This window comes from Grampus griseus, assembly GCF_964374135.1.
Source record: "Grampus griseus genome assembly, chromosome: 19".
NCBI lineage: Eukaryota > Metazoa > Chordata > Mammalia > Artiodactyla > Delphinidae > Grampus > Grampus griseus.
This window is the reverse complement of record NC_139013.1, coordinates 8,177,830-8,203,685: the sequence shown is the minus strand read 5'-3', so window position 1 is coordinate 8,203,685 and position 25,856 is coordinate 8,177,830. Positions and strand designations below refer to the sequence as shown.

At 58.1% G+C, this 25,856-nt stretch overlaps 1 protein-coding gene across 1 annotated transcript in view; it reads left to right on the top strand.

The window, feature by feature from the left end:
* BICRA (BRD4 interacting chromatin remodeling complex associated protein) overlaps window positions 1-25,856 on the top strand; it is a 75,836-nt gene extending 49,980 nt beyond the window's left edge. Inside the window, exons 2-15 of the mRNA XM_082676499.1 lie at window positions 1,588-1,688; window positions 3,768-3,813; window positions 3,915-3,957; window positions 5,958-6,023; window positions 8,680-10,647; window positions 11,181-11,357; window positions 19,045-19,662; window positions 19,819-19,999; window positions 20,313-20,422; window positions 21,377-21,438; window positions 22,596-22,744; window positions 22,952-23,046; window positions 23,240-23,342; window positions 23,915-25,856. Of these exons, the coding sequence (XP_082532625.1) occupies window positions 3,773-3,813; window positions 3,915-3,957; window positions 5,958-6,023; window positions 8,680-10,647; window positions 11,181-11,357; window positions 19,045-19,662; window positions 19,819-19,999; window positions 20,313-20,422; window positions 21,377-21,438; window positions 22,596-22,744; window positions 22,952-23,046; window positions 23,240-23,342; window positions 23,915-25,023 (4,722 nt within the window). The 5' untranslated portion in view covers window positions 1,588-1,688; window positions 3,768-3,772 and the 3' untranslated portion in view covers window positions 25,024-25,856. The remainder of the gene's footprint in view (window positions 1-1,587; window positions 1,689-3,767; window positions 3,814-3,914; window positions 3,958-5,957; window positions 6,024-8,679; window positions 10,648-11,180; window positions 11,358-19,044; window positions 19,663-19,818; window positions 20,000-20,312; window positions 20,423-21,376; window positions 21,439-22,595; window positions 22,745-22,951; window positions 23,047-23,239; window positions 23,343-23,914) is intronic.

Below are 25,856 nucleotides of genomic sequence, written 5' to 3'. Positions count from 1 at the left end.
CGGGAGAGGCCACAACAGTAAGAGGCCCGTGTACCGCAAAAAAAAAAAAAAAACCAATATGATGAGAGGACCGTCTGTGGGATAGTGGTTAAGGGTGGGGACTCTGCAGTCAGCCTACCTTGGCTCAGACCCCAGCCTGACCACTGACCACTGGAGGGATCTAGGGCATATGGCTCACCCTTCTGAGCCTCGCCTTCCTCATCTGTGGAATGGGGCTGCGAAAAGCACCTGCTTCATAGGGATTCAAAGATGGTGAACAGGCTAATCCGTGCAGAGTACTTAAAACCAGCAGCCACCATCATCATCATCATCATCATCACAGCCACCACCATTATTGTCATCAGGTCAATCCTTGTTATTCGTGGATTCCATATTTGTGAATCTGCCGATTTGCTAACGTTGATAACCCCTGAGTCAATACTCACGGCGCTTTCCTGGTCACGTGCAGACGTGTGTAGAGCCGTGAGTCTATTTGAGTCTCCCGATGCGCGTGCTCCCAGCTGAGGTCGAACGCGGCGACCCTCTGCCTCTCTGTTCAGCGCGAGAGCTATAAACAAGCATCCTCTTTAGTGCCCTGTTGTTTTGCACTTTTGTGCTTTTTGTTGGTGGTTTTGATCTTAAAGACGGCGCCTCCCGTGTAGGGCTGAAGGGCCGCCCAGTGTTCGTAAGCACAGGAAGGCTGCGATGTGCTCTGGAGAAATCGCGCGTGTGAGATGGCCCGCCCTCAGGCATGAGTTATAGCGCTGTTGGCCTTGAGCTCAGTGTGAGCGAATCAAGGATTTATATTAAATAAGGTGTCTTTATTGTTTTTATTATTTCTAAAATAAATTTATTTATTTATTTATTATTTATGGCTGAGTTGGGTCTCCGTTGCTGTGCGTGGGATTTCTCTGTTTGCGGCGAGTAGGGGCTACTCTCATTGCGGTGTGCGGGCTTCTCACTGTGGTGGCTTCTCCTGTTGCGGAGCACGGGCTCTAGGCGCATGGGCTCAGTAGTTGTAGCACACGGGCTCTGTTGCTCCACGGCATATGGGATCTTCCCGGACCAGGGCTCGAACCCGTGTTCCCTGCATTGGCAGGCGGATTCTTAACCACTGTGCCACCAGGGAAGTCCCAAACAAGGTGTCTTTAAACAGAAACACACATAAACCAAGGGGATATATTGATGGGTTGATGAGAATGGGACCAGAGGCTGGCAGGAAGCTAACCCCGTCTTTCCCCAGGGGCGGCAACTCAGTGGCCATAATCCCAAATTCACAGTGACCTTATGGGACATAAGCACCTCAGATGACAAGACCTGACTGTATTTTGCTAGATTGAAGTGCTGAAGGATTATACCATATAATGTTATATACTATTGCATGATGTATGTGTGTGTGTGTGTGTGTATATACACACACACACACACACACACACACACAGTATATGTAGATATAGTGCGGTGTGTCTGCTTATATATATGTGATAATGTACAGTGTTGTTTCCTGTAGTTTTAAACTTGTATTTGACCTCTCGTCTCTCTGACTGCATCCTTCTCCTTTTCACTGACTGTCCCACTCACAGCCTCTCTCTCATTCTCTCTCCACAGCTGGCCCCCGAAAGGACGCTCCCCACGTCCCCAGCTGGGGGCCCTGCGTAGACCTGGAGTGGACACCCCCTCCTTCCCTTCATGATTCGTTTGTAGCGCAGGTAACCAGCCAAGCATCCCGCTCATTCCCGGAGGGGCCGTGGTCCCCCGTCCACCTCCCCGGAAGGGACGTTCCTTCTTGGAAGAGCCTGGCTCAGCCACATCCTTCAGCCCCTCCCTCTCCAGCCTGGGCCCCCTGGGTCATTCGGGCCATTCCCCCAACCTCCATGCCATCTGCAGCCAGGATCTCCCTCCCCGCTTTCCGTCTTCTCCAGATTCTCTGCAGATCCTGCCTTGTCATTCCCTAGCCAGGCCTTGCCCACCTTAGGCTGGTTGGGAAGGGCAGGGGCTCGTAGGCCACAGAGCTGGTGACCTGGGAAGACAGTGGGTGTGGGCGGAGATATGAAGCCGGAGAGAGTGTGTTATCTTGCTGCACCGACGCAGCAAGAGCCTTGGAAGGGCCTCTCTGGGGCAGTCCCCGGGGCCAGCTCTAGAGGCGAGGGTGATTGGTGTGTGAGGCTCCGGGGCCGTGTGTTTCCGTTCTAGACTGGGCTTGTTAACCCAGGGCCCACGAAGTGTGTACGTATGTGCATATGTATGTGTGTGTCCCATGACACACTTCCCCCTGGGAAAGAACGTGTAACGTTTCTGGCCCACATGCATGTTTCTGGCAAGAGGGTCTTTTGCTTTCATCAGACTCTCCAAGGTACTGTTCAGAGAAGACCCTGAACTAACCATGTGGGGTCCCTCCCTGAGATTCTTTGTGTCACAGAGCCGTCGAGGGTAATAGGGGCTGTAGTGGCGATCAGGAAGTTCAGAGAATGCTATTGGGGGTTAGGGGTTGTGACCCAGCTGAGAGCACAAGTAAGATTTTGTGTGTGTTTGGCGGGGAAGAGGGGGGCGGTGCACGACAGTCACCATGTCCTCACCATCCCCCTCCCCCTACCAAGAAGAAAAAGAGAGGCTAAGAACTCCACAGCCCTGGACTGGGATTGTGTGTGATTTCTCGTGTTCTGTCTGCGCGGTTGGGAGGGAAGGATGTGTGGGCTGATGGAAGGATAGGCGGATGGGGACTTCCCTGGCGGTCCAGGGGTTAGGACTCAGTGCTTTCCCTGCCCGGGCCCGGGTTCAGTCCCTGATTGGAGAACTGAGAGGATGCAAGCCTCTCAGTGTGGCCCAAAAAAGTAAAAAGGAGGAGTGGGTGGAAGGACGGGTCCGTTTGTGTGTTTGGAAGACGAGGAAGATGGGTGGTTGGGTGGAAGTTTGGAAAGATGGGTGCGTGGAAGCTTGGTGGGATGTCCGGAGCAGTGGTGGTTGGCGCAGGGGTGGATGGGCAAACACAGAGAACTTGTTTTCTCACTTGTAAAATGGGGCACACGGCATCCCTTTCCCATGGGGGCTGAACAAGCTAACATTTGTGAAACGCTTGGGACAGTGCCTGGCGTTTGGTAAGCAGGAGACAAATGTTAGCCGTCCTCATCATTCCGACAGGCTCAGCCCGGCTCCGGCGGTTCCTCTGCCTCAGAGCGCCCACCCTCCTGGTCCCTCTCCCTCTCTCTTCCCTTCCTTGAGAACCACGCTGCATGTGTCTTCCAGGGGGACCCAGAACCCGGGCCCCTTCATGCCGCCTCCCCTCCCTCCCTCCTTCACCCAGTCACGTGTAGGACAGGAGCACAGGCTTGGGGCCAGACTTCTGGGTTCAGGCCTGGCTCTGCCACCTGCTAGCTGGGAGGCAGAGAACCATGGTCTCAACTCTTCCTTTTACTCATCTGCAGAGCGGGGGTGGCAGGACTCACCTCGAGGGATACTGTGGGGATTAAATGAGTTACATGTGTGTGAAGCACTTAGCACGGGGCCTGCATGTGATCAGGACTCAGTCTGGGTTGATGTCATCACCATCGTCATCAGATGCTGGGGAGAGAGAGGGAGGAGGAAGAGGCAGCTGTCTGTCTCTGATCAGGAGGTTCTGGTACAGAGGGCACCTGCCCCACCCCTACCCATGCCCCTAGACTTAAGGGGACAGAAACCCTGACCCCTCCAGGGGTCTTGGCCCCAGGGAATGGTCCTTGCAGGGAGGGTCCTGGCACGCTGCCGACATCTAACTTGTCTCCCTTGCCCTCTTCCCGCCCCGCCCCACCCAGTGGCGATGGATGATGAGGATGGGAGATGCTTACTAGACGTGATTTGGTGAGTAATGGGCTCCCCACCCCACCCCGCCCTCCCCCACCCTCTCCCTCCCCTCCCCTGTCCCTCATCTCCTCAAATATCTCTCCTCTCCTCTCTTTCAGTGACCCTCAGGCCCTCAATGACTTCTTACATGGATCTGAGAAGGTGAGTGCTGGGGCAGAGAGAAGCATCCCCAGGGCAGGGGCCTGTGGAATTGGGAGCTGAGAGACGCTCCCCCCTGATTCAGTAGACATCTGCCCCTTGCCTTCCATGAGCCAGGCCCCAGGGTTATGGCAGAGAGTGAAAGAGCTGGCAAATCCCTGCCCTCACTCCATACACATCTCCTTGGTAAACAGAGCAACCAGAGAGCTAATAAAGGTGATGGTGGGAAGCACCATGCAGAGCAGCATAAGAAATAATAATGTCACTTGCACAACAAAAGAGGTTTAAAAGAAAATGAATGGGAGGCAGAAGCAGGGGCTTCTCTAGCTGGTGTGAACCTGAGGGATCAAAGGGAGGTGCCCATGGCACTCTGGGCAGGGGAAGGACAGGTAGGAAGCTTGGAAAGTTTGAGAAAGAAGGCCTGTGGGGCCGGAATGAAGGGGAAACTAGAAGGTGGTAAGACTGGAGTGGACAGAAGTCACCAGGTCATGAAGGGCTTGGAGGACCTTGATTGAGGAGTTCAGACTTTATTCTGAACGTGACAGGCAGTTCTGATGGGTTATTAAGCAGGAGAATGCCACATTCTGTTTGCACTCCAGAGAATGGAACAAAGTGGGGGAGAGTGGATGTCTGTTGAGCCATGAGGAGCTGTATCAGTCACCTACAGCTGCATAACAAGTTATCCCATCCCTTAGTGACTTAAAACAACATTTGTTAGAGCTCTCAGTTTCTGAGGGTCAGGAACTGGGGAGTGGCTTAGCTGGGTGTCTAGCTCAGTGTCTACCCTGAGTAGCAGTCAGGATGTTGCCTGGAGCCGCTGTCATCTGAGGGCTTGTCTGGGGCTGGAGGATGTGCTTCCACAATGACTCACTGCCGTGGCTGTTGGCTGGAGACCTCAGCTCCTCACCATGTGGGCGTCCCCATAGGATTGCTTGAGTGTCCTCACAGCATGGCAGCTGGTTCCCCCAGAGCAAGTGACCCAAGGGAGAGAGCCAGGAGGAAGCTCAGTGCCTTTTATGACCTAGTCTCCAAAGTCACACACTGTCACTTCCGTCATACTGCATTTACTAGAAGCGAGTCACTAAGCCCGCCCACACTCACAGGGAGGGAACGGAGCTCTGCTCCTTGAGAGGGGATGTATCACATAATTTGTGGAGCGGAGGCGAGTGTGGAGTGGAGGTTGGTGGCCTGGGCCCCAGGGCAGGCACAGGAGCAGGTGCCAGGCGCTGGCTCTGGGATCTGTCTGGGAGGCAGAATCACTAGACTTGCTGGTGGATTAGATGGTGAGGAAGAAAGAGCATCCAGAATGCCTCTTGGACTTGACCTGAGCAGCTGAGTGGGTGGTGGTACCGTTCTCTGAGACTGGGGGTTCGAGGTGGATTGTAGAAGTCCAAGGGCGGCTATTGGATATACCAGGCTGGGGTTCTGGAAGAAGATCAGCTGGACAGAGACACTGGGGAGGCTTGGCTGTGGACAGACATTCATTGGGCGCTTGGGGCCTGTTCTAGGCATTGCCCATGTCTGCGGGAACAAGACAGGTCCCTGTGCTCCTAGACATGGGAACAGCACGCACATTAGGTGCCCGGGTGGCAGGGCGTGCCGGGTGCTTGGGCTGGGCGGTGGAAGGAGCGACTTAGTAGGAAGGGACTGACAGTTGTCGGGAGGACGTGACAAAGGTGACAGGCCCTGCCAGATGTGTTACCAAAGACGCTTGAGCAAAGCCACGGAGGCAGGATTCTAGAGTTCAAGGCAGGCGTGTCGGGAGAGGCTCGGACTCAGTGCTGGGGTTGCCTCGCATTTTAATCTTGCAGCCAAGCCCCTTTCTTTGGGGCATCTTTTCTGGAGGCGGAGTTTCCTGTACCCCTCGAATCTCCCCCTCAGCCCCCCCACCTCGTCTTTGTCTTTTTGTCCCATGTAACCCTAAATTGGTTTTTGTTCTAGAGGTGGGCCGGCCCACTGCCCAGCTGACCTTTGACCTTGGGTGGGGGCGGGTCTTGTTGCAGCTTGACAGTGATGACCTCCTGGATAATCCCGGGGAGGCCCAAAGTGCCTTCTATGAAGGTCCTGGGGTAAGTGGCCCGGGGGCTCGGGGCCTGTGGTGGCAGCCAGTGGGGGAGGGGAGAAAGGGTCACACTGTCCCCTTAGGCACTTTGCCGGGAGGGGGTCAGGGGGCAGTCACTGAGAAGCAGTGTGGGGTGGAGGTGAGGCCGGAGTTGCTGGACCCCCAGCTGTGCCCTCAGGCCCCTCAGAGAAGGAGGTGTGGTCCTCAGTCCCTGGCCTTGGAGGGCAGCTGCTACAGAGGTGGTACAGAGGCAGAGGCTGGCTGTGGAGTTCACAGTGGGCAGGGCGGGGGTGGGGGGTGGGGGTCCTGTCCCGGCCCAGCCACGGGTGGAGTATGTGACCTGGGGGAAGGGGATCGACTGTTGTGGATCTCAGTCTCCACCTGGAAGAGGAAGGCTGGGGTGATGAGCAAAGCCCCGAGCGGGGAACACAGTGGACTTCTATCGAGCACCTACTGTGCGACGGGCCATTACTCAGTGCCAGCCGTCCCTCCCTCTTCTTCCTCTCCTGTGGCCTCTCCCCTCCACACTTCGCTCCCCATCCCTCCCCCTCCTTTTTCCTCCTCCCCTCCTCTTCTCTCTCCCGCTCCCCCCTCCTCCCTCTTCATCAACATAACTATCAGTTACCGAATACCTATCATATACCAGGCCCTTTACAGTAATTTTCATTTAATCCTCGCAACAACCACAGTAACACTCCAAATACTTTATCTGGCGTAATATAAATGACTAAATCCAGAACCCAACAAACAAACCTTATGTTCGTGTTATTACATTTACATGTTATTTACATTACATTACAATAACAATACGCATTATTCTTACCCATGCCGTCCTCTTTTAATACCCATAACGTCCCTGGTCAGGTTCTCAGTACCTCCTGTATGTGACGTCAGTGAATGTCACGACTGTCCTAGGAGGCGGGTTTGGTTATGGCCATTTAGCCGTTAGGAACTCAGAACTGCCTGGTCCTTGGTTGGGGGCTGAGCCGGACCCCCATCCTGCCAGGCACTGCCCTCCACTCCGCAGCAGGGTGACCCCTTTCCCCGGTCTGGGAGGCAAGGAGGGAGCAGTGCCCACCTCACTGGGCTGTTATTAACAACAACGTGGACAGTAATAATGACAGTAACAACGCTAGATGTTTCCCGCGTGCCAGCCAAGAGCCAGGTACTGCTCTGAGCCCTCCACTTGGATTAACTCAGAATCTTTCAAACTACAGGTGTTGTTGTTCTTTTTTTTCTTTTTTTTTTATTTATTTATTTTTGGCTGCGTTGGGTCTTCATTGCTGTGCGTGGGCTTTCTCTAGTTGCGGCGAGCGGGGGCTAATCTTCGTTGCGGTGTGCGGGCTTCTCATTGCAGTGGCTTCTCTTGTTGCAGAGCATGGGCTCTAGGCATGCGGTCTTCAGTAGTTGTGGCTTGCGGGGTCTAGAGCGCAGGCTCACTAGTGGCGCACGGGCTTAGTTGCTCCACGGCATGTGGGATCTTCCCGGACCAGGGCTCGAACCCGTGTCCCCTGCATTGGCAGGCAGATTCTTAACCACTGCGCCACCAGGGAAGCCCCCGAACTACAGGTTTTGATCCATTACCTGGTCAAGTATCAGTGGGTTTTCCATGCCATTGGCATGATTATTACTTGTAGAATATTTGCTCAAAAATGCGTGCATGTATCGATTACACACTCGTGTCCTGGATTGCCATCCCGGAAAGCATTTAAGAAACATCAGGTTCGGGACCTCCTTGGTGGCGCAGTGGTTGGGAGTCTGCCTGCCGATGCAGGGGACACGGGTTCGGGCCCTGGTCTGGGAAGATCCCACGTGCCGCGGAGCGGCTGGGCCCGTGTGCCACAACTGCTGAGCCTGTGTGCCACAGCTGCTGGAGCCCGCCCATCTAGAGCCTGCGCTCCGCAACAGGAGAAGCCACTGCAATGAGAAGCCCGCGCACTGCAACGAAAACCCAACGCAGCAAGCAAGCAAGCAATCAATCAGTCAGTCAGTCAGGCTCATGTCGCGCTGGGCACCAAGTGAGACTCCCGTCCGGTAGCTGCTCAGTCAGGCTCACATCGCGCTGGGCACCAAGTGAGGCTCCCGTCCGGTAGCTGCTGCCGCTGCTGCCTTTAACAGAACCGCACGATCTTTTATCTGAAACCTTTGGGGCCAGGCTTGTTTTGGAATTCAGGGTTTTTCAGATACTGGAAAGGTGATGCAGAATATGTGTGTGCGGCATGTAACGTAACACACTCGCTTTTCTGTGGTCGGACTTAAGGCGAGTCACATTACGTGGATGAATTATGCCTTTCCCTCAGAGCATCACCTGAGTTCCGTTCAGGATTTACAGCCTACAGTTAGCAAAACGTTTGTGGTTTCCAGAGCCTTTCGGGTTTGGGAATTGCAGATAAGTATTACGGGCCTGTACGGCTGTTTAGAAAATGGTTTTTATTACATTCTGCTGACGTGCGCAGATGGGGAAACAGGCTGGATTAAGCAAGCCCCAGGTTGCCCAGCCCAGCCCTGGCAAAGCTGGCATTTGAACCCGGGTCCAGCCACTTCTAGGTGGAAGGTTCTTCCTATCCCTGCCGCCCTGACTCCGAGTGCCCTTTGCTTCTGCGGTGCCGAGCCCAGCCCCTTGCTAACCTCGGCTCTCTCCTTCACACCTTACCTGCCTCCAGCTCCACGTGCAAGAAGCTTCTGGCAACCACTTGAACCCAGAGCCCAGCCAGCCGGCCCCCAGCGTGGACCTCGACTTCCTGGAAGATGATATCCTGGGCTCACCGGCGGCGGGGGGCGGGGGCGGCGGGGGCACCGACCAGCCCTGTGACATCCTCCAGCAGAGCCTCCAGGAGGCCAACATCACTGAGCAGACACTCGAAGCCGAGGCCGAGCTGGACCTGGGCCCCTTCCAGCTGCCCACGCTGCAGCCTGCGGATGGCGGGGCTGGCCCAGCGGGGACCGGAGGGGCTGCCGCCGTGGCCACGGGGCCCCAGGCCCTCTTCCCGGGTGGGGCTGACCTGCTGGGGCTGCAGGCCCCGCCCACCGTGCTGACCCACCAGGCCCTGGTGCCGCCCCAGGACGTGGTCAGCAAAGCCCTCAGTGTCCAGCCCTTCCTGCAGCCCGTGGGCCTGGGCAACGTGACCCTGCAGCCCATCCCAGGCCTTCAGGGCCTGCCCAACGGCAGCCCCGGGGGCGCCGCGGCGGCTACTCTCGGCCTGGCTCCCATCCAGGTGGTGGGCCAGCCCGTCATGGCACTCAACCCGCCCACCTCCCAGCTCCTGGCCAAGCAGGTGCCCGTCAGCGGTTATCTGGCCTCGGCAGCTGGCCCTTCAGAGCCAGTGACCCTGGCATCGGCCGGCGTCTCGCCGCAGGGGGCTGGCCTGGTCATCCAGAAGAACCTCCCTGCCGCCGTGGCCACCACGCTCAATGGGAACTCGGTGTTCGGAGGGGCGGGAGCCGCCACGGCCGCGGCCAGCGGGGCGCCCTCGGGACAGCCGCTGGCGGTGGCCCCGGGCCTCGGCACGTCGCCACTGGTTCCGGCGCCCAACGTGATCCTGCACCGCACGCCCACGCCCATCCAGCCCAAGCCTGCCGGCGTGCTGCCCCCCAAGCTCTACCAGCTGACACCCAAGCCGTTCGCCCCCGCGGGCGCCACGCTCACCATCCAGGGTGAGGCAGGGGGCCTCCCACAGCAGCCCAAGGCCCCCCAGAACCTGACTTTCATGGCGGCGGGCAAGGCCGGCCAGAACGTGGTGCTGTCGGGCTTCCCGGCGCCCGCCCTGCAGGCGAACGTCTTCAAGCAGCCTCCCGCCACCACCACGGGCGGGGCCCCGCCGCAACCCCCCGGGGCCCTGAGCAAGCCCATGAGCGTGCACCTCCTGAATCAAGGCAGCAGCATCGTCATCCCCGCCCAGCACATGCTGCCGGGCCAGAACCAGTTCTTGCTGCCCGGCACGTCGGCAGTCCAGCTCCCCCAGCCGCTCTCGGCCCTGCCGGCCAACGTGGGCGGGCAGATCCTGGCGGCCGCAGCCCCCCACGCGGGCGGACAGCTCATCGCCAACCCCATCCTCACCAACCAGAACCTGGCGGGCCCGCTGAGCCTGGGCCCTGTGCTGGCCCCCCACTCCGGGGCCCACAGCGCAGCCCACATCCTCTCGGCGGCCCCCATCCAGGTGGGCCAGCCAGCGCTCTTCCAGATGCCCGTGTCGCTGGCCGCGGGCAGCCTGCCCACACAGAGCCAGCCGGCACCCACCGGCCCCGCCGCCACTACCGTCCTCCAGGGGGTCACTCTGCCCCCCAGCGCCGTGGCTATGCTCAACGCCCCCGACGGTCTGGTGCAGCCCGCCACCCCTGCCGCCGCCGCCGCCGCTGGGGAGGCCGCGCCTGTCCTCGCAGTGCAGACGGCGCCCCAGGCGTCCCCCGCGGTCAGCACGCCGCTGCCTCTGGGCCTCCAGCAGCCGCAGGCACAGCAACAGCAGCAGCCCGCACAGGGCCCTGCCCCGCAGGCCACCCCGGCTCAGGCCTCCACCCCCCAGCCCAGCCCAGGCCTGGCGTCCAGCCCGGAGAAGATGGTCCTGGGGCAGCCGCCCTCTGCCGCCGCCACGGCCATCCTCACTCAGGACTCCCTGCAGATGTTCCTGCCCCAGGTAACCAGGGCTGCCGGGCAGGGGCGGGGGGTCTGTGTGGAGAGGGGCCAAGAGCTGGAACCGGGTGTGGTTGAAGCAGCGGGTGGGAGGGTCCTGTGGGTTAGGGAGAGCGTCTCAGACATGGCCCCCCTGCTCCAGGTCCCCGAGGAGGAGGCCTGAGGGTGACAGGGCCAACTGACTGACACAGAGACAGACAGACAAGGAGAGTGACTGGCTGACAGACTGCCCACTTGCTGGAGGGTTGGAGAGGGGTCACACAGAGACAGTGGCTGAGACATGGACGGACAGATGGGGCAGGAGAGATGCACATTGGGGTGGAGCTGGAAGACGACTCACGGGACTGAGGGTTCGGAGCTGCCCCGGGTTGTGGCCTCCTGGACCCTGGGGCTCCCTCCCAGCCCCCGGCCTTGGTGCCCCCCAGCCGGTTCCCACCACCCGCTTCCCTGGTGCATCAGTGGGGGCGGGGTGTCAGGGTGGGGAGGCCGCGGGTCCGTGGGGATGGCCTCTGACCCTGTGCGGGCTGCCTGTTTCAGGAGAGGAGCCAGCAGCCCCTCTCCACAGAGGGCCCCCACCTCTCCGTGCCCGCCTCGGTCATAGTCAGCGCCCCGCCTCCCGCCCAAGACCCAGCCCTGACCACCCCCGTCACCAAAGGAGCTGGCCTTGGCCCTCAGGCCCCCGACAGCCAGGCCTCCCCGGCGCCGGCCCCCCAGGTAGACGAACCCAGCAGCCTCTGTCCCAGCGCAGACCAGCCCTGCCCCTCGCCCCCCTTCCCCGTTCCCTCCGCTCGCTCCCTGGCTGCCCTGCCTGCCTCTCTGTCTCGCTGGCTTGGGAAACGGTGCTCTCCTTGGCTCCCCAGATGTTTCCTGAGGGTCTCCGGACAGTCATGGATGCTTGAGACCACACTCTAGTCAGGGACACGAGATCCACACAGCAGGAAATGGATTAGGTCCTCGAATGATCATTTTCCCATCTGGGTAACTAATCTTCAGGTAGCTCACATTTTAAGGAAGATACCAAGAGGTCTAGGTCAAAGCCCCCTCTCCTGCTTTCCCTCCCAAGGCGGTTTCTGGCACTCCTTTCCCACGCATAGACGAGCAAAATGACAACTGGATTCCTTCCCTTCCATTTTTACCAAAGTGATAGTGTACTCTGCATGCATTCTGCACCTTTTATTATTTAACAGTTCATCTTGGAGACTGTACTTCATTCTTGCATAGTAGTCCATTGTGTGGAGGTACTATTATTTATTTAATCAGTTGTTGTTGGGAATTTAGATCACTTTTGGTCTTTAGCTGTGGTTGAGCAAGGTTGCAAAGAAGAACTCTACATGTGTCTCTTTGTAGGATAAGTTCTTTAAAAGGAAATTGCTAGGTCTAAGAGCAAATGTATTTGTAGTTTTGACAGATATTGCCAAATTGCTCTGGAGTGTAAATTGGTTTAACAGATTATCAGCAATATATGATCTGTGCCTTTTTGCCCCCACCCTCAGCAATATTGAACTTGGCCGATCAGATAGGTGAAAATAGTCTCTTGTTTTGTTTTAATATGCATTTTGTTTTACGGTAAATGAGGCAGGGCAGGTTTTTATAGATTTAGAGCTATTTGTGTTTTCCTTTCTACGGAATTGTCTGTTCATATCCTTGGCCATTTTCAAATTTGGGATTAATGGTCATTTTCTTGTTGATTTGTAGAAACTCTTTACATATTAGAGAAATTAGCCATTGTCTCATATAAGTCATTAGCACATCAGCATTTGAGAGGATGGATGTTGTACTCCTTTGAAAAGGACCAGTGGGTGGGTGGATTAGGGTAGGCAGGAAGAGGAGGGAATAACATAAGCGAGGTCCAGGAAGGCAGAAATCAGCTGGGCCTTGGCCTTAAACAGCCATGATTTCATTCTCAGGCTCTGCTACTCACCATGTGACTTGAAGCAACTAGTTTCTTCATTCCATCAACAGTTGTTTAGGGAAAGGGGTGCACTACGTATGTGTCAGGCCTTGTGCTAACCCTGGGCGAGTCCCTGTAACTGCCGAGCCTTGATTTCCTCATCTGGAAAATGGGAATAATAGTTTCTCTATAGGTCTGTTAGGAGAAATAAACCAGTTAATATGTGCTTTGCACAGGGTAAGCACTCCATAAATATTTGCTATTATTATTATCTTAGCTATTGTGTTTATGGGTCAGTCCAGAGGGACATGGGGCCAGGATGTCCTCAGGTCATCTCTACCCAGAGAGGAAGACCAGGCAGGAGTAGGGGAGGGGCGAGGGGCCGCCTGGCCCATGAGAGACTCAGGTTGGAAGCACTGTCTCTAGAGTGGTCGGACCAGGCCTGGGTCCCTGGGGCCAAGGGCAGTCCCCTCTCCGAGCCTCACGGGCTCCCGTCCTCAGCTGGAACGTGGGGCTGGTAGGAGCCCTTTTTCTGAGTGCTGTGGTTGAGAGCCAGGCCAGGGCACACGTGTACTCTGCCACTTTAATGTTGCACACCCTGCAGGTACTTGTCTAGACTCGCTCCTTGGGTGACCAACCAGCCCAGTTTACCCAGTACCGAGGAGGATCTCGGGAGACGGGACTTTCAGTTTTAAAACTGAGACGGTCCCAGACAGACCAGGACAAGTTGGTCACCTTCCTGACTCCTCCCGGCCCTCCCTTGCCACCTTCCCTGGTTTGCATTTCTCCATAGCACTGACCACCCTCTGACCAGGCCGCCTGTTTTCCCTGTTAACTGTCTTCACTGTAACACGAATGCCTCTCTGTAACGTATACGCTTCACTATAGCGTAAAGTCCACGAGGCAGAGAGTTGTGTGCGTTCAGGCCCTGCTGTCTCCCCAGCGCCCAGAACAGTGCCTGGCCTGCAGCAGATGCTTGGTGAGCATTTGTAAAATAAATGAGTGGAGGAAGGAACCCAGCCACACATACGAGCACCCGCCCGGCGCTGAGCAGCCCACCGCGAGAGCAAAGGGGGAGAGCCATTACCGATGGGCACTAGGTGTGCCTTGAAAACCACCGTCCCGGAGAATTGTTGTTAGGGGAAGTTAGGAACAGGGACTCTGCTCCCGACCCTGCCACTTACAGGCTCTGTGCCTCAGTTTCCTGACCTGTCAAACGAGGAGGATGATAGTGGCATCTACTTCATAGGTTGTTGTGAGGGATAAATAAGTTAATGTATGTAAAGTGCTTGAACAGGGCCGGGCATGTTGAAAGTCCTGAAGGCGTGAAAGAAGCCGGGTGAATTTTCCACGAAGGGCCAACAGGAAACATTTTAGGCTTTGCAGGTCTCTGTCATTATAGCCTAGCAGCAGTTCTAGATCTAGATTCTAGATAAATGAATGAGCATGGGCGTGTTCCAATAAAACCTTATGTATGGACACTGAAATTTGAATCCCCTGTCAGTGTCCCAAGTCAGAAAATATTCTTCTTTTTTTGACTTCTTTTCAACCATTTAAAAATGTACAAAAACTATTCTTAGCTTGCGGGCCATACAAAATGGTCAGCTAAGCGGGTGGCAGGCCAGATTTGGCCTCTGGGCCATAGTTTGCCAACGCTTTTGATGTCTTTATTTCATTACGTAGACACTCAAGGCTTCATTTATTCAGTCCCCTATTCATGAATACTTAAGGTGGTTTCCCGTGGAATTGGTAACAGACCACACTCCCCTACGTATTCTTGTATCAGGCTTTGCACATGCATGAGAATACCCGTAGGGGTAAATTTCTAGAAATAGAATGGCTGGACCAGAGGGTATACAGTTGGCCCTCCGTATCCACAGGTTCTGCGTCCCCAGATTCAGCCAACTGCGGATCTGAAATACTCGGGGAAAAATATTCCGGAAAAAGCAACATTGGCTTTGCTGCGCTCAGACAGCTATTTACATAGCATTTACATTATATTCGATATTATAAGCGATCTAGAGATGATTTAAAATATACGAGAGGATGTGCATAGGTTATATGCAAACACGGTGCCATTTATATAAGGGACGTGAGCATCCTTGGATTTGGGTATCCGAGGGAGTCCTGGAATCAATCCCCGTGGATACAGAGGGTTGACTGTAAGTGCTTCCCAAGTATGTTATGGACCAAACCGGTTGCTCCTCTGTGAGGTCTGTGCCAGTGAAGGCCTTCTCCCATGGCTTCCTCAACCCCAGATCAGCAGCCGACTCACTGCTGGCCAGGCGGAAAAATGCACTCCTCCTCCTTCGCTTCTCTCTCATTCTCTGCGTCAGTCGAGCATCTTCCCATCTCCTCACGGGCAGTTGGAATCCCTCAGTAAACAGTCCACTCATGTGGGAGCTTAAAAAAAAAGTGATTATAAAATTAATTTCCTGCTTCTTTAGAGCACTTAGAAAATACAGAAAAGAACCAAGAAGAAAAACAAATCACCCACAATACCAGCATGCAGAAGCCACTGGTACCATTCTTGGTATGACGTTTCCTTTCGGCCTTGCTTTTTTTTCTTCCCATCCATTTAAAACGTTTGTCCTTTTGACATTAGGTATTATAGTCCCATGGTTCGATCATGAAAAAGCATTTTTAAAGTACGGGGAAAAGCATCCCACCCCATGCCTGCATTCCCAGCCCCTGGCCCTTCCCCGTAGCCTCAGCACTTACTTTTTGTATCTCCTTCCAGCTCTGTGTATATACAGCCTCGTGCAAATACGGGTTTACATTTCTCTCTCTCCAGCAGGTAGCACGTTATCCACTTACTTGGGCAGCACATGGGGAGTTTCCTTGGTCCTTTGTTACAGTGGAGAAGTATTCCTCTGTACAGATAGGGATGGGTGAGCATTCATCCCCGGAAGTGCTGTCCTGATGCACGATAGACCACGTCCAGGCTTTGGTCCTCCACACAGAGCTGCAGTAAACAACTCATCCACCTGTCATTTCCCACATGTGCAGGCGTATCTCTCTGGTCACTTCCTGGAAGCCTGTTTGCCGGTTCAAAGCACAGGTGCACTTAGAATTTGCACAGCTGCTGCTGAATTGCATTCCTCTGAGGCTGTAGCAAATGGTGCCAGTGTAGACCCCCAAAGGCAATGCACGAGTGTCTTTATGAGACATACGCCTTATTCCTAATGCGATGCCTGAACATGGTTCCATAGGGTGTTTTGATTTGCGTCTCTCTTATTACAAGTGAGGTTGAACATCTCTTGATACAGTTCAGCCTTTTGTGTTTCTTTTTCTGCACACTGTCTGATCATCTTTTTTCTCACTGCTTGTTATTATTTGTGATTTCTAGAGGCTCTTTGTATATGAGAGAGATGAGCTTTGTCTAGGCTATGAGTTGCAACTCTTTCCCCCAGTATGTCGTTTGGTTTTTGACTTGGTTTGGGGGGAGTGTGTATTTATCTCTGTATTTTTAATGAGGATGAGATTCTTTTTTTAATTTTTAAACTTTTTTGGTTACTTTTTAACTTTTCTCTTCTTTCTTTATTTTTTTTCTTTTTTTTTTTTTTTTTGGCTACACCATGTGGGATCTTAGTTTGCTGACCAGGGATTGAACCCGTGCCCTTGGCAGTGAAAGCACGGAGTCGTAACCACTGGACCTCCAGGGAATTCACTAAACTTTTCATTTTAAAATCATTTCAAACATACAGCAAATTTATAAGACTAGTACATGGGAATAATACTCATGAGAGTTCTTTACTCTCTGACCAGATGTATTGGTTGTCTATTGCTGTGTAACAAATTACCACCACCACCCCCCCCCCAAATGTAGCAGCTTGAAACAACAGACGTTAACTTATCTCACATGGTTTCTAAGGATCAGGAATCGGAAGCAGATTAACTGGAAGGTTCTGGCTCGTGGTCTCTTAGGAGATTATAGTCAAGGTATCAACCAGGACTGCGGTGATATGAAGGCTTGACCCGGCTGGAGAATCTGCTTCCAAGATGGTGCACTCGTGCAACTGCTGGCAGGAGGGAGGGCCTGTGTAGAGACGAACTGAGGCTGAGGCCTCCCCGAAGGGCAGCTCACAACATGCTCTACAGCTGGCTTCCCCCAAGTGCCTGATCCAGCAGAGAGAGCGCAAGAGAGCACCCAGGATGGCAGCCACAGTCTTTTATAGTATAACCTAATCTTGGAAGTGACGTGTGGTTGCTTCTCCTGAGTTCTCTTGGCCGCTTTTGACCAGAGACCAACCCTGATACAATGTGGGAGACTGGATCCGAGGAGGCGGGGATCGCTGGGGGCCGCCTCAGAAGCCGGCTGCCCCGCCACGTTTACCCACTGTAAATATCTATCTGGCTGCGATCGCTCTAGCTGTAGCCCTCTCAGCATGTCTACTTTTTTTTTTTTCCCTGACTCATTTGAGAGTAAATTGCAGACATCATGCTTCTTTACCCCTTCATATTTTAGCATAGTATTTCAGCCCTTGAGAATAAGAGCATTCTCTTACTCGATCACAGCAGAGTTATCAGATTCCGCAAATGTAGCCGTGAGACAATACAGTTGGCAAATCCACTGTCCATAATGCAGTCTAGCCAGTGGTCCAGTGACCGCGTCATGGACCGTTCTCCTTATCTCCCTTAGCATCTGGCACGGCTGTGTTGCCACTTCACCAAACCCTCGGAAGCCTGTGCTTGGGGGGGTGGGGGGAAGTGTCGAGTGGGCCGGCTCCCTTCGTCCTAACTCACTTCAGCTACTCACCTGCTGCCGCCATTGGGTTTCTTCTCCTGTTTTCTCTAGTGTAAATAGTCCCACAGTGGCCAGCCCTGTGAACGTGCGCCTGAATGCCCCTTATCCCAGATTCCTGGAGGGGGGATTACCAGGTCAACTCGAGGGTCTTTCAAAAGCACCAGATCAAACCGCCTTCCAGAGGGTTGTCCAGGTGACAATCTCACCAGCCCCTTGAGAGCCAGGGTCCAAGCTTCTGATACCTCCTTAGAGGTGGCAAGCCTTTGGGGACAGAGAGAGTGGTTGATAGGTTAGTTGGTTTTTTAACTTTGAATTTGAAGTTATGCAGGGCCAAGCCTGGAGGCTTAAAAAGCAAGCCATAACTCCGGAATTGTCAGTTGGCCCACTTTGGGGGCTTGAAGCAAAGAGCCCGAGCTCTGGAGCGTGGCAGCCGTGGGTGGCCTTGGGCAAGTCCCCCGAGCCCTCTGAGCATGCGTCCTCCTTGCTCAGCTTGGAAGTCACTCACTGGGTGGTGTAGGTAAGCCAGGGAGATGACGAGCACCTGTCCAAGACTCGACCAGTACTTTTGGCTCCCTGGCCTCAATTTCTCATCTGTGAAATGGGTCCAATATCATCACAGCTCTCGGGACCGTGGAGAGACCACACGAGTGGGTACAGGTTCCCAGCCGTACGCGCTGGATCAGTGTGCACCGTCACCGGGGCACAGTGAGCAGAAAGGCGCCGCCAGCACAGTGTCAGGTACCCGGTGGTGCTCGCTGGTTCAACAGTAGCTGCTGAGGTTACGGTTCTTGGGGAGGTGGCCTCTGAGGGAAAAGAGTGCAGAGGGCTGAGGCGCTCTGGCCGAGGTGTGTTGTACGCGAGGTCACTGTACGTGTTACAGAACGAGTGCCCGGATTGCGTGCGCAAGTCTGACACATGAGTGTGCACACGCACGCGCACACACATGCACGCCCATACCTGCAGGCTCACGTGGCTCCCAGGTAGGCGTGCAGCCACGGCCACACAGGCACACGGAGGCAGCGGCCACGGACACTTAGAAGGGGACCCGTAACTCATGGGCTGGTGTCCAGAGGGGCCTGACCCTGACCCTCAGTTTCAGTCCTTACCCCTGCCTCCCTGGATCCCCTAGTCCCTAGCCGTGCGTTCCTCGGCCATCAGCCCCCCGCCCCAGTATGCAGCCACAGTGTCTGTGCTAATATCTGTTTTCCTGGGTTAGCTGGACGGTCGGGCCAGGGCCGGCGGCTGGAACGCTGCCCCCGCCTGGCCACCTCCCTCCCCCCCTTGCTGCTGTGCTCGTGCTCCCCGGCCCCCCCGCCTATCCGCTGGGCAGCTGGCGTAGTGCCCCCGCCGCCGCCACTGCTTCCTATGCTGCTACCCCCAAAGCCTGCAGAGCTCGCCTTCATCTGGGGGGACTGGGGGGGCACATGGGGAGGGGTGTGAGATCGGAGGGCAGAGGTGTCGGGGGATGCGGGGATGGATGGAAGGCGGAGGTGGGGACAGACAGTGTGGGGGAAGGTGGGGGGCGGATTGAGGGAATGAGGTAGGTGGACGTGTGCAGGGCTTGAGGGGGGCGGGTGGAGCGGTGAGGTGGGGAGTTCAGAAGTGAGAGGCGGGAAGGGTGGTGGGGTCCTTTCAGGACAAGGGGTGGCTAAGAAGCGGGGGTTTCTGGTGGGGGCGGCCGGGGTCCCCAGTGTCTTGGGGCAACGGGAGCCAAGGCTGGTTCTGACCCCGCCCCCTCCGCTCTCCCTCCCTCCCCTGCCCAGATCCCAGCGGCGGCTCCGCTGAAGGGCCCAGGCCCCTCGTCATCCCCATCACTACCTCACCAGGCCCCGCTGGGAGACAGCCCTCACCTGCCCTCCCCGCACCCTCCGCGGCCCCCTTCCCGCCCGCCCTCCCGACCCCACTCCCGCCCACCTTCGCAGCCCCAGAGCTTGTCCCGGCCACCCTCAGAGCCCGCCCTGCACCCTTGCCCTCCGCCCCAGGCCCCCCCCACTCTGCCTAGCATCTTTGTCATCCAGAACCAGCTGGGCGTCCCCCCACCTGCGAGCACGCCGGCCCCCAGTGCCCCAGGCCCACCGCAGCCCCCTCTGCGACCCCCCTCCCAGCCCTTGGAGGGGCCACTGGCCCCAGCCTCCACCTCCTCTGTCGTGGCCTCCTCCTCCGAGACGTCCTCCAGGCTGCCAGCCCCCACACCGCCCGACTTCCAGCTCCAGTTCCCCCCTGGCCAGGGGCCCCACAAGTCCCCCACGCCCCCTCCGACCCTCCACCTGGTCCCCGAGCCCGCCGCGCCCCCCGCCCCGCCTCCTCGGACCTTCCAGATGGTGGCCACCCCCTTCCCGGCGCTGCCCCAGCCGAAGGCTCTTCTCGAGAGATTTCACCAGGTAATCGGAGGCAGGGACCGGCCCCGCCCGCCCCGCCCCCCCTTAAGTCCCATTGGAGCCCCTGGCACTCCATGGCTTTGTCTTCGCCCCCAGCCCTGGTTCCTGGCCGCCCCCACTCCTAGCGTGTGCCCCCCAGCCACCTGTCGCCCTCCTCAGGTGCCGTCCGGAATCATCCTCCAGAGCAAGGCTGTGGGCGCCCCCGCCGCCCCGCAGACCTCCGCCAGCCTGGGGCCCCTCGGCAGCCCCACCGCCTCCGGGCTAGTCAGTGGGCAGGCCCCATCTGGGACCTCCACCGCCCCCAGCCATGCCCCGGCCCCGGCGCCCGTGGCCACTGCAGGTAGGGGAGAGGTGGCCCACGCACGAGGGCTGGGGGGCCCGAAGGTGGGTGGATGGGGGGCTGGGGGCCGGGGAGGACGGGCTAGGGCAGAGCCTGGGGGCATGAGCCCAAGGGGTCGCCCAGACCTCCCAGGACAGGGAAGGTGGAGGAGGAAGGGCCGTCTCTCCAGATGTCCCTCCGGGGGCGCTCCCTCCAGGGCTGACACAGCCACTGAGGCCAAAGAAGCAGAGAAGTGAGGGGTGCAGGGTCGCGTCTTTGGAGGCACCTTCGCACCAGTGACCCCTGAGTCCTGTCTGCCCCACCTCGTCCCCAGGCCTCCCTCCTCTGCTTCCCGCCGAGAGCAAAGCCTTTGCCAGCAACCTCCCCACCCTGACTGTGGCCAAGGCCGCTGCATCTGGGCCAGGGAAGTCCTCCGGGCTGCAGGTAAGGGGCCGCCAGAGTGGAGGGCTAGGGCCTGAGCGACATCGCCGGGAAACCGGGACGGGGACCGGAGGGGGACAGGGGTGCTGACCGGCAGACAGAGCCGAGCAGATGAGACACAGCCTGGCAATGGGTGGGACACCAGGACGGTCTGGGCGGGGCGGGGGGGCCACACGGGAGACCGAGATAGTTGGACAGAGACCCCTCCCGGACACCAAAATGACAGGGTGATGATAGGAGAGATGGCCTGAGTGAGAACCCTGACGGTCACTGGGGACTGGAGCAGGTGAGAGATTGACTGTAGGAGGAGGGGCTGCATGGGCTCGGGACAGGTGGGGTGAGACCCTAGATGGAGGGGCAGGGCGGGGTGGGCAGTGAGACACTGAGTCAGACAGAGACGGCAGAGATGGAGGGGGGAGGTTGCGGGGAGAACTAGGATAGTGGTACCCAGGCTGGAGGGACGAGACAGGGAGTGTGCGGGGTCTGGGGGAGACCGAGGCGGAGACCAAGATTCGAAAGAGCTTGAGAGGGAAGACCGGGCATGAGCAAGGGAAGTCAAGAGAGAGATTTAGGCAAAATGAGAAGAGTCTGCAAATCAGATGCCGGACAAGGACGAGGGATTCAAGGGCCATTTGGTGGGCAGGGAGGGAGACACCAGGCGGAGGCCGAGAGACCCAGGCCGGATAAGGGGCTGGAGGGGACCCAGGTGGAGGGCGCCGAGGGCTCGAGCCTGCCTGTCACCCTCTCCTCACCGTGTCCAGCCTGGGTCTTCCCCGCAGGTTGAAGCTGCGGTAGAGCGTCCCGCAGCTGGGACCAGGACCCCATCTCGGGCGACGTCGGCCCCCTCCCATCTTTGTCCCGGGCTGGGGGGTGGAGAGGGTCAGGCTGCCAAGGGAAGGCTCCTCCGTCGCAGTACCTCTCATTGGCCTCTTCCCCCCCCACCCCCCCACCCCGCAGTATGAGTGCAAGTTGAGCAGCCTGAAGAAGCCACCTACCCTTCAGCCCAGCAAAGAAGCCTGGTGAGTTCAGTGCCCGGTCCTTGTGCCTTCCCTCCACCTCCCATTAGCCCTGTGGTTTGGGCAGTGCCACTTCCCTGAAGACCCTCAGCTTCCCCCTCTAGAAAGCGGGGTGGGAATAGTAGTGATAATAGGGTGATGGGTGAGGATTCAGTGAGGCCGTGTTAGGAGCACTCATGAGACAGCTAGGCTGCTGGCTTCAAGAGGGAGGGATTTGGCGTGGCTTGGTCACCTCTGCACCCCCAGCATCTCAAACAGGCCTGGGGCAGGCAGTGCTTCGTATCAGGGGATGGGCGATGAGCATTTGGGCGGGTGGAAGGACGAATGGGGGCCTGGGTGAGTAGATGGACGGATGGTAATGAGACGGGTGCGTGGCTGGTCCGATGTTTGGGTGGATGGGCGGCTTGCCTGCGGTCTGTCCCTCTCTTCTGCCCTCCTTCCACCGGGAGTGTTGGTCGTGTCCTCTTACGGTGCCCAGCCCTGTGCTAGATTCTGGAAACACCAGCCAGACCAGGTCCTGCCCCCGTGATGTGTAGGGGCTGCTGGTCTAGAGCACAGGGTACAGCCAAGCATGTCTGGTGGGACATTATGTCTGGTGTATGATGTACATTCGTACATGTTTACGTGCTGGGCTAGAAAACAGCCCATTGAGAGAACAGGATCTTATCAACCAACCAACCAGGGGCCCAACCTCCCTGCCCGCCTCCCCAAGCCTGCTGCTGGGTCAGAGGCAGAGCGGGGACATGCTGACCCCAGGTGGCAGGAGACGGTATTGCATGGAAGCTGAGTCTCAAGCTCTGGCCTCTGACTCCCAGCACTGCCTCTTCCTCGCTGTAGGTGCTTTGGGTCAGGGACTTCACCTTTGTGGACCCCAGTTTCCTCATCTGTAAAATAGGCATAATGATAGCGCCTGCTGCCTTTGGTTGTCACCAGAGATGCACTGAGGCAGAACAGGCACATTCAGCACCCATTAACACATACTCCCCCAGCGTTCCTTTCCCTGTCCCGTCGTTTTCTGTCTTGTGGCCTGGGGCTCAGGGTCCAGGATCTGCTGTCTCCTGGCCTCACCACCAGCTCTGTGTGTGTGTGCGTGTGTTTGTGTGTGTGTGGGTGCTGTGTGTGTGTGTGTGTGGGTGTGTGGTATCCTCCCCAACCCCCAGCTTCCTGGAGCATTTGCACAAACATCAGGGCTCCGTCCTGCACCCTGACTACAAGACGGCCTTCCCCTCCTTTGAGGACGCCCTGCATCGCCTCCTGCCCTACCACGTCTACCAGGGTGCCCTCCCCTCCCCCAACGACTACCACAAAGGTGAGGCCTCCCCTGGGACTCTCCCCACCCTGTCCCCGGCGTGTGGAGGCGGGTGGCGAGGACCGAAGAGGGTGCCGAGGAGCAGATGGTAGTGCAACTCTGCACGCGCCCTTGACTGTGGGTCAGGATGCGCCCAGTTCCGTGCGCATCTGCGGGTCCCTAGGTCCCCAACATCTGGGCCTCCGGACCCCTTCTCTTCCTCCACAGTGGACGAGGAGTTTGAGACGGTTTCCACGCAGCTGCTGAAACGCACCCAGGCCATGCTCAATAAATACCGCCTCCTGCTCTTGGAGGAGTCCCGGGTAGGGTGGCCATCACCTTCTTCCCCGGGGGACCCTGCCCTTTCCCCTCACCCCCTCTGGGCAAGAAGGAGGGAGGGGGGCTGGGTGGGATCACAAGGACAGTTTGGAATGTGTCCCATCCATGCCGGTGGCTCGCGTCCCCTCCCCCACCTCACCTCTTCACTTGCCCATCTTCTCTTCTCTCCCCCCTCAGAGGGTGAGCCCCTCAGCGGAGATGGTAATGATCGACCGAATGTTCATTCAGGAGGAAAAGACCACGCTGGCCTTGGACAAGCAGCTGGCCAAGGAGAAGCCTGGTGAGAGGGGAGAGAGGCGGAGTCCCCCACTCCTACCCGCGTAGTGCCCAGTGCCAGAGCCGCCGAATTAGACTTGGGGCGGGAGCAGGGTGCGTGGCCTTACCTCACCCCACCACTGGGCGGCGCCCGAGTCCCGCCTTCCTGCCGCGTGCTCCCGGCTCTGAAACCACAGAAAGCTGAGCTCACCTTCCTCCTCCTCCATCACCAAGTGTCCATTTCACCTCCCCGATCCTGGCCTGGATGGAGGGAACATTCTGCCACCCCCAGGGGATAGAAAAGCAGGGGAGCAGAACCAGGGCCGGGGTGCAGCAAGCGAGGTGCCTGGGCTGCAGAAGTGGAGGGGGCGTCCCCTCTCCGGTGCTGACCTGTGCTTTGCACACTGGGGGGACTTGGGAATTGGGGAAGGGGTCCTACCTAGCAGTATGTCCTCAGGACTCGATGCGTCAAGGGCTTAGCCCCGGGCCTGGCAGGTAGTAGGCGCTCAGTGTACGCCGGCTCCTCTCAGCTCTGCTCTGCAGGCGCCTCGTGCTTTCCCTAACCCCCTGGGTTTTCTTGGCCCCCTTCTCCTGCAGATGAGTATGTGTCTTCCTCGCGCTCTCTCGGCCTCCCCCTCGCCGCCTCTTCCGAGGGACACCGGCTCCCCAGCCATGGCCCATCACCGTCCTCAGCGTCTGGGGCCCCGACCCAACCCCCTCTGCACCTGCCCACCAAGCTGGTGATCCGGCACGGTGGGGCGGGCGGCTCCCCTTCCGTGAGCTGGGCCCGGGCGTCCTCCTCCTCCCTGTCCTCATCTGCCTTGTCCTCCGCTGCCTCCTCCCTGGACGCCGACGAGGACGGCCCGATGCCTTCCCGTAACCGCCCGCCCATCAAGACCTATGAGGCCCGGAGCCGCATTGGCCTCAAGCTCAAGATCAAACAGGAAGCCGGACTCAGCAAGGTCGTCCACAACACAGCCCTGGACCCGGTGCACCAGACCCCGCCGCCACCCCCCGCCGCCCTCAAGGCGGCCGAGCCCCCGCCCCGGCCCCCGCCGCCGCCCCCCGCCACCGGCCAGATGAACGGCACAGTGGACCACCCGCCGCCGCCGGCCGCTGCCGACCGCAAGCCACCGGCGCCGGCCCCCCACTGCCCCCGCCTGCCCCTCCGCAAGACCTACCGCGAGAACGTGGAGGCCTCGGGCGGCGGGGCGGCCGAGGGCGCGGCAGCGGGCAGAGCCCGGGGTGGCAGCCCGGCCCCGCTGCCCACCAAAGTGGACGAGGCCACCAGCGGGCTCATCCGCGAGCTGGCGGCGGTGGAGGACGAGCTGTACCAGCGCATGCTGAAGGGCGCCCCGGCCGAACCCGCGGCCGGCGCCGGGCAGGGCAGCGGCAGCCGGGAGCCCGGCTGGGAGGCGCCCCCGCTGCCCCCGGCCAAGCGGCGCAAGTCCGAGTCGCCCGACGTGGACCAGGCCAGCTTCTCCAGCGACAGCCCGCAGGACGACACGCTCACGGAACACCTCCAGAGCGCCATCGACAGCATCCTGAACCTCCAACAGGCCCCCGGCCGGACGCCCGCTCCCCCGTACCCACACGCCGCCCCGGCGGCGGTCACGCCTGCCTCCCCGACGCCCCTGCACAGGCCGGAGGCCTACCCGCCCTCCAGTCACAACGGTGGCCTCGGCGCCAGGACGTTGAACAGATAACACCGGGCTGGTCTTCCCTTCCCTGTCCCCTCGCTCCGCAGGGACGCCGCGGGGAGGGGGGAGGGGGGCAGCCGGGCATCCGACCTCAGCCTCCTGGGGGACACGAGCCGGGGACCCCTTGAGTTTTTCTTGCCTAAGTTATTTGAGTCACAAAGGCCTCGTCCCCCACCTCCTGCTTCAGCCGGGTTGGTGGGTGGGGGTCGTGGATTAAGGGGAGGGGCTGTAATGTAAACTGTCCCCCTGCCAAAGGAGGGGGTAATCCTGGTGTGTCATTTCCTATTTCTTCCTATTTCCTGCACACTCCGCCCCCCCACCGGGGGACACGTGCGCTTTTGCCAGGGATGAGGGCTTCCTGGCTGTCCCCACTGCTCACGCGTCTCCGGGTACCGGGCCTGTCCGTGTGGCTTCACGGATCCCTGCGTGGAGGGCGCTCAGAGCCGGCAGGTCCTTGCGAGCTGCGCTCAGCCTCTCCCCACCGTCCCCCACAGGCCGAGAAAGGAAACGCACGGGAGGGGCGGCGTGAGCCTGCATGCCGGGACCCCCAGCTGGGAGCGCTGCGCCCGCGGGCAGCTGTGTCCCATCCATGTGTGTGCGTCCCGCTCCGTGTCCTATGTCCCTCTGTGTGCGCTCGAATGAGAACGAGAGATTGCGAAGCCTCCAGTCCCTCGACTGAAATCCGAGCACCTCCAAAACAGGAAACCGGGGTCTTCCTCCCACCCCCTCCCCAGCCAGTCTTCCCTCTGTTCTTCCTGCCGCCAGCCACCCACGCCAGATTTCGAAATCTTGGAGACAAAACTAGTACTGTAAGATAAATTTTTTTGTACTGTATTTAT